Source organism: Cucurbita pepo, unplaced genomic scaffold (genome assembly GCF_002806865.2).
Source record: "Cucurbita pepo subsp. pepo cultivar mu-cu-16 unplaced genomic scaffold, ASM280686v2 Cp4.1_scaffold001122, whole genome shotgun sequence".
Taxonomy (NCBI): Eukaryota; Viridiplantae; Streptophyta; class Magnoliopsida; order Cucurbitales; family Cucurbitaceae; genus Cucurbita; species Cucurbita pepo.
In genome coordinates this window covers 1-8,172 of record NW_019647316.1, presented here as the reverse complement: position 1 = coordinate 8,172, position 8,172 = coordinate 1, and the positions used below count along the sequence as shown (strand labels likewise).

Genomic DNA, 8,172 nt, shown 5'->3' with positions numbered 1-8,172 from the left:
CCAAATGGGATAGAGTCAAGGTGGTTCTCCAATGAGATTTATTTGGTCTCTGAACTTTCAAAAGTTAACAAGTCATTGAATTCAACTATATGAAGTATTTCCATGAAATTTAAAAAATTTCTATTAGATTCTTAGACTTTCAATTTTATGTCCATTAAGTTCCTAAACTTTAAAAAATATCTAATAGATCCTTAAACTTTCAATTTTGTAATTTGGATGTAATAGGTTTTTTTTACCTATTACACGCGCGCGCACACACAGATATATATATATATATATATATATATTTATTTATTTTATGTATCTTCCAAGTATAAAATTGAAATTTTAGGGTATAGTTTAATTTTATATCTAATATATCAATTATCAAATAATTTTATATCAAAGGCATCAAAATTTAAAATTTAGGTACCCATTAGACCCAAGCTCTTAAGTTTTTAGGGACTTATTAGACTTAAAATTAAACTTTCAAGACCTATTATGCCCTTTTGAAAGTTTAGGGATCAAAATAAATACAAACCTGAAAGTCAAGGGACTAAACCAGTAATTTAACCTAAAAAATAATGAACTCAATGTAAAAATATTGAATAACTATTGTTCTCCATGCCATTCTTAAAAAGTTCCAAATTCACGTATCAGTATCTTGATGGAAATAAAAGTTATCAAATTGATATGTTAAATTGGTTAATGGTTAATTAATATCATTAACTTAGAGATAGCATTAGTATTTAGACTATACTATCTTATATGCATGGCTGCTTTATGCTATAATTATTTTGAATAGCTCATTCGTTGAAAATGTAATAGTTACATGATATGTGAGCTAGATAAAGATAGTTTTGAACCTCTAGTAAATTTATGTGCAAAAAGACATTGTACTTTCTGCAAATTGCTGTTATTTCTTTTCGAAATAGCTTGTTTTGCTTCTTGATCTCTGTTTCAATTGTTTGATGTAATTAATTCTATTTGTGTTTTATTTTTGTAGACCATAAGCGTGATGCAGCCAGGGCAGAAGATGCACTAACACTCTCCTTTGGTAGTGAGCTGATTGGCATGCAACGGGATTGGAATGAGGAGTTGCAGTCTTGTCGGGAGTTTCCTCATACAACTCCGCAGGAAAGGTATAGTTACCTCTTTGTTAATAGGCCTGCCTTTGCCTCTTTGTTTCTGTGATCAATTCTTAACAAAGGCTATATGATGCAGGGTTTTGCGTGATAGGGCTCTCCACAAAGTAACTTCAGATTTCGTCGATGCAGCTATCCGTGGTGCTATTGGAGTCATCAACAGATGCATACCCCCAATAAATCCAACCGATCCAGAATGCTTTCACATGTTAGTTGTTAGAAGAAACTTCCTAGGCAGGAAGGCCAACTTTAGTTCCACATCGTCATGCAAATAGCTGCTTCCTGCTGCATTCCTTATTGAAGCCTTTATTTATACATTAGATAGTTAATAAATATATTGTGTGCATGTCATGATAGGCTGGCTCGTTAATCTGAATGTTGAATTTATAACCAATCATTTTGTTTGTTACAATTTCATGAGTCATTGAATTGATATTGAGCTATACCTTCATTGAATTTTAGGTATGTACACAACAATATTTTCTTCAGCTTTGCTGTGGATGCGGACCTTGAACACATATCCAAGAGATCTGCGTCTGATGGTAATTCAAAAAACCAGGGCACAAGCTCTTTACATGGTCCTTCGGAGAGGGCTATTGATCGTTCATTGCACGGTGACATTGTACTTTCTTATGGTGAAAGATGTAATTCACGTGGTACTTTGGAAGTTAATGGTATAACTGAATCTTCACCTGATGGTTCAACTGAGATTCAGTTGACTGAGAGTGAGCAAGCTACATATGCCTCTGCAAATAACGATTTGAAAGGCACACAAGCATATCAGGAAGCAGATGTCCCTGGGCTTTACAACCTTGCCATGGCAATCATTGATCACAGGGGTCATAGAGTGGTAGCTCAGGTAAGCTTATCATTTATTGATGTTAATTTCTGCTTCATTACTCTCTCCTCCTGCTTGCAAGGTTTACTTCAATCTCCTTGGAATACTGTGTTTGTGCTTACCCTCTTTTATTTTTCAACAAGGACCAGAATGGAGTGGATTACCATATATCTGTTTAGGATGTGAACCAAAGTCAAAATCAAAATCCATGGGATTGGGGATGAAGGATGATAACATGTTTTCCTTTGTTCCAGTTCTGATGCTGGGTTTAATGGGTTTATTTGGGATAATTATAATTATTTGTTAAGATAATTTTGGGGTCAAGTTTAGGTCTTTTTTCTGTGTTTTTGTTTTTTATTTCAAAAAAATTAAAGTCAGGATTGATAACTATTTTGATTTCTGTCTTTAGTTTTTCATTGTTAACCCATTCGGTTTAGACTTTTGAATTTTGAAACAGTTTTGTTGAATTAATTTTAAGAGCCAAAAAGGAAGTTTTGGTTTTGCAAAATCTCACCTTTTCAGTATTATATTTAACTCGTAGGAACCCTCCTCTCCCTCTACCACATATCTCTAACTTATCTCTCGTTAGTAGATAACAGAGGTCTCATTTGGTGGTTTAAGATGTTGTGTCAGACCTTTTGGATCTAAGAGGTTTTGGTGTTGGCAACTAGAGGCTTCATAAGTACGCACCTTTTTCCTGAATGGCCATGGAATTTCCCTTTAGAGACGAACTCTCTATGATATTGGGTTATTATGAGCCAGTACGAGCCTCATCCATTTGAGTGGACCTCGAGTAAGGGGATAGTGACACTTTCAGGAGCCCTTGGAAAGTGATATTTTTTGGGATTCCCTTATGTTCTCAGTTTGTGAAATGCTTTGTGGGGAATGATTTTAGCACTTATTTTTTTGGAAGACATCGGGTTAGGCTGAATCTTGTCACTTTCATTATTCCTTCTTCGCCTACTTCTTCAACTCCATTGGGCTTCCGTTGTTCTTTGTCCAATAGGGAAACAATGGATGTAGTGGATCTTCTTTCTTTGTTGGGTTTGTGTTTGCCCTCAGGGATGGGGATTATTGTATCTAGTGTCCCCTGGGTTCTCTTGTAGTTGTTATTTCCATTTTCAATGCGACCTCTCTCCCTCTGGGCGTCCTTCTTTCTCCTTGCCATGGAAGTTTAAAATTCTAAAAAAGGTTAAACTCTTTGGTTGGCACGGTGAATACCAAGGATCGTGTTTTGAGGCATTCTGCCTTGTGGTGGGCTTCAGTAGTGCATCCTCTATAAGAATTTGTCAGAAGACTTGGATCATATCTTTTGGGGTTGTTGGTTTGCTCATTCTATCTGGGACAATTTTAATAACTGTCCCAGCTTCTCTCTCTAGTGTCTCACTATAGCTTTTATTTCCCCTTCGGTTATCTCTCATCCTAAAATTATTCTCTAACTTCTCAACATTTCTCTTTGCACTGGTGAAATGGTACGATGTTTAGCTTAGCATGCCTGTTTCATAAATGGTTAACCGAGTTTAGGGGCAATGGTATTACTGTCTCTGTTGCCCTTTAGCATCTTATTTTACAATATCCTTATAGTTCTCTGATTTTGTATGCTTTGCTTGTTTCGGCATTGTTTCTGATTAGCTATAATCCACTTTTCTGCTGTAGAGTGTTCTTCCTGGCATTCTTCAAGGGGACAAATCCGACTCTCTTCTGTATGGTTCTGTTGACAATGGTAAAAAAATCAACTGGAATGAAGAATTCCATGCCAAGGTGAGGGAGCAGACATTAATCATTTCAATAATTATTTTTCATTAAATTACATTATTTTTTATTGTCTACTTCAGGAAAGGTCTCATTCATTCAACAATATATAGTAATTTTGTAGGGATATTACTTCTATTGGAGTTATGTCTTTGTTCTTAATATTTGTTGATCTTCTAGTGTGCCCTTTTTTTGGTTTAATAATATCTCCTTACTATAAGTGCCAAGCAATGTTTATGCCTAGGTGTTGGAAGCTGCCAAACGTCTGCATTTAAAGGAACACTCTGTCCTCGATGCATCTGGGAATGTTTTCAAGTTAGCTGCACCGGTGGAATGCAAGGGCATTGTAGGTAGTGATGACAGGTGATTTCTTAGACCTGAAGCATTATTAGCTGTACCTTTAGCTTTCCTGTCCTTTTGTTTTCGGCTACTTGATTAAGTTAGCTATTGTATTGTCTGAGACAATAATCTATTTTTTAGGCATTATCTTCTTGACTTAATGAGAGTAACTCCCCGTGATGCAAACTATACTGGGCCAGGATCTCGATTTTGTATTCTAAGACCAGAGCTTATTACTGCGTTTTGCCAGGTATGTCAAAAAGAACTGGTGGAAAAATTGTGTCTTTATGTTTTCATGTTATTTATATATAAAGTTTCTTTTCTTGTGAGAAGGCCCAAGCTGCAGATCAGCTAAAATCCAAGGTTGAGTGTGAAGGAGCTAGCATAGTTGATTCTCCTCAAGTGGCTGATGGTGGAAAACAAGAGGAGGAAGTCTCAGCTGTAACTAGTGTTGGAAGTGTATGTATTACTTCCTGTTTATTATTTACATTACTATTGTCTTAAACCAAACAAAGTTTTTGCTTAATGGCATTTGTGGGTTGGAATTTGACAAGTAATAGTGTTGGAATACCTTCACTCCCACTCCTTTTTTTGTTTTCTTCTTTTTCAAATTAAAAATAACGTCAAGCGAACTATCATTGAGAATCAAGTAGTGTAACAAATACGTTGTGGCATACTATGTGCTGTTGTGAAGAAGTCATGGTGGAATAGTGCTTTAGTGGTTGATGGGCTTTATATTTCTCCTCTTAGGATAATTAGATCTTGCTTCAATGGTCAAAATTGGGTTCTACACGTGCATAGGTACAAATGTAAGTACATGGTTTACCATCAATGTCCTAGAAACTTCATAGGAATGCTATTAAGGTACACTAGTAATTAGTTAGAAAAGTTGTTAGTGTATTTGATTATAAATAGAGGGGTAAGAAAGGGAGAAATGATGCCTTATTTTGGTAGTTAGGGGTTGAGAGAGATCTCAAGAGAGGTGAGTCCAAGTACCTCGAAACACTTATTTATTTTGTAAGTTTTCATCCTTTATATTTCAATATACCTTGAAATACTTGATAGGAATACACAGAATGCAACAGAAATGCCCAACCAAGAATGGAAACTTTCACAAAATCCTGTCGNTCAAGTAGTGTAACAAATACGTTGTGGCATACTATGTGCTGTTGTGAAGAAGTCATGGTGGAATAGTGCTTTAGTGGTTGATGGGCTTTATATTTCTCCTCTTAGGATAATTAGATCTTGCTTCAATGGTCAAAATTGGGTTCTACACGTGCATAGGTACAAATGTAAGTACATGGTTTACCATCAATGTCCTAGAAACTTCATAGGAATGCTATTAAGGTACACTAGTAATTAGTTAGAAAAGTTGTTAGTGTATTTGATTATAAATAGAGGGGTAAGAAAGGGAGAAATGATGCCTTATTTTGGTAGTTAGGGGTTGAGAGAGATCTCAAGAGAGGTGAGTCCAAGTACCTCGAAACACTTATTTATTTTGTAAGTTTTCATCCTTTATATTTCAATATACCTTGAAATACTTGATAGGAATACACAGAATGCAACAGAAATGCCCAACCAAGAATGGAAACTTTCACAAAATCCTGTCGAAAGTGTTGGTTCTTCCATGAGTAACCTGCCAGACAAAGAACTTCACCTTTTCTTGGATTTTACTTTCCAAAAAATCGAGAACACAAACTTCCTAGGAGGGGAAGGATCCACTAAATAAAGAAAATAAGATCCACAGGAGAAGCCCACAGAAGGACTAAGAATTTACAGCCGAAAATCCTCTCCCCAGCCTAAGCTTGAAGTCTACCGCTAAAGAAAGGAGAGTTGTAATTGTTGTCATTTCCTTATTGGACCACGAATGGTGGAACCCAAACGAAAGAGACAATGAGCTCCTTGAGTGAGTCAAAACTTTAGAAACACAACCTAGGCGGAGGAACTCACAAAAAAAGGTCTAGATATTATAAGTTTCTTTTAAAAAATCATAGTGAATGTGTGACTTTGTTTGGCATAGTTTCTTTGAGGTGTTTCCGCTTTAGCTTTGTAAGCTCTCAGAGTTGTAGGGAGTCAACCAAGGAACTTCTCCTCCATTCGCCCTTTCATGAGAAATGGTTGTTTTGGTGGCAGGCTATGATTTGTACTATTTTATGGTGTTTGTGGGTCGAGAGAAATAATAGAATCTTCAGGGTGAAAGTTCTTTCGACAATGTTTGGTCCTTTGTTAGATTCTTTCTTTCTCTTTCGACGATGTTTGGCCCCTTGTCGCTAGAACTCATTTTACTTGATTGGAGCCCCTTCTTGTAGTTGGCTCCTTTTTTGGTAGGATTTTTCTTTTTGTATGATCATGTATTCTTTCATTTGTTTTCCTTGCAAATAAGGTTTCTCGTTATCTATACACGCGCACATATAAATCATATTCAATGTGTAATCTTTAATAACTGTTTTTTAATAATTTTTGTTTCTCTTGCTGCCCTATTCTTAATTTTTTATGACCTCAATGGTGATTATGATTTTAGGATTATGATTTTGTTAGCTCTCTGTAGAATCAGTTCCTTAAGCTTTTTAAGGTTGCATCAACAAGTAATTGCAGGTATTGTTTGATTTTTGAGGAGGTGCTTTTGAACCCCGTTTTCTGTGGCAAATAAAGGGTTCTTTGGCAGTTTTGTTTTTTGCCATGTTGTGGGGCATTTGGCTTGAGAGGAACTCTAGAATTTTTTATGGGGCGGAGAGGTTGGAGGAGTATCTTTGAAATTTAATTAGGTTGAATTCTTCTTTATGGGTGTGTTATTAGAATTTTTTGTAGTTACCAGCTTAGTGTTGTTCTTTTGGATTAGCTCATTTTTTGTAATCGGGCATGGGGACTGGTTATTTTGTTGGGTTTGTTTTATGTATGCCTTTCAAGTATTGGTTTGCCTTGAGTATTTATAATTCAAGGCTTACAAGGTTGTGAGTGCTTGCTAATCATTCCAACATTTGTAGTGATTTTACTTCAATTCTACATTTCTTTTTTTTATTTTTTACAAAAATTGATTTATTTTTGGCAAATAGAAAACTTGACTTCAAAGGTTGATGGAGGCTCTTAAAAAAGGTAATTTAAAGATTCAATCTGTTGGTTTAGCAAATCTACTTTTCATTTAGGTTTAGCTAAGCTTCTACAGTTTAAATGAACTTGGACTTCCTGCCGAGTTGTCCAGCCTCGACCCTTCATTGTGCATATCAAATATTCCGAATTTGAAAAACAAGAAGCTTTTTGGAAAAGTTCTCTCTTGCAGGGATAAATAATGAAGAATTCATAAGTTCTTGCAAAAATGCTGCAATCAGTACATATGAGTAGCAAAGGAGTCTCCTGTCATGCATATGATCATTTGATTAATTTTCCCAATCGCTGTATTTATCTGTATTTCTTCTTGGATTTGGATGGTGGATTTGCAGGTCAATTTATTCTTCTTATTTGCGATTTTGTGAATGTCAGTTTTATGCTTTTTTCTTTATGATCTTTCATTGTATCAATGGATGAAAATCCAAGTGATTGGATCTTGGTAAATATTTGAGAAATCTGAATTATGTTGCTTTTAGGATACTAGCAAGGACAAGAAGACCGAGGATCTCAAAGAGAGCTCACAATCACAGAATGAAATCTTTTTTAATCCTAATGTCTTAACTGAGTTTAAGTTGGCTGGGAGTGAAGAGGTAAGATCTGAACTTGCATACCTTTTGCCTGGCAGTTATTTAGAGGCCCATGTTCTCAGTTCTCTTACTCTTGCATTCACCAGGAGATTGAAGAAGACAAAAATAATGTGAGGGGAGCCAGTATGTTCCTCACAGATGTTGTGCTTCCAAAATTCATTCAAGATCTCTGCACACTGGAAGTCTCACCAATGGATGGCCAGACCTTGACTGAGGCACTCCATGCTCAGGGAATTAATGTTCGGTATATAGGAAAAGTGAGCATGCTTAGACATGACATAACGATATCATTGATCAGTTTGATGACCTTGTCTTGGTGGTATGCCCATGAATAGAGATTTTGACGATCTTTGTAACTCTTTTCAACAGGTTGCTGAGGGCACTAAACATTTACCCCATTTATGGGACCTTTGTTCTAATGAGATTG

General features: G+C 36.0%; 1 protein-coding gene across 1 annotated transcript; it reads left to right on the top strand.

Annotated features, from left to right (window-relative positions):
• Positions 1-985: 985 nt before the first annotated feature.
• LOC111786164 (clustered mitochondria protein-like) lies at positions 986-8,168 on the top strand (the record flags this gene model as incomplete). Its single annotated transcript, XM_023666502.1, has 10 exons — positions 986-1,121; positions 1,204-1,332; positions 1,587-1,983; positions 3,619-3,723; positions 3,959-4,077; positions 4,195-4,303; positions 4,387-4,512; positions 7,635-7,748; positions 7,832-8,002; positions 8,115-8,168. Coding segments are annotated over 10 exons (1,460 nt in total), but the record flags the coding sequence as incomplete, so codon positions are not given.
• Between the last annotated feature and the right edge of the window lie 4 nt (positions 8,169-8,172).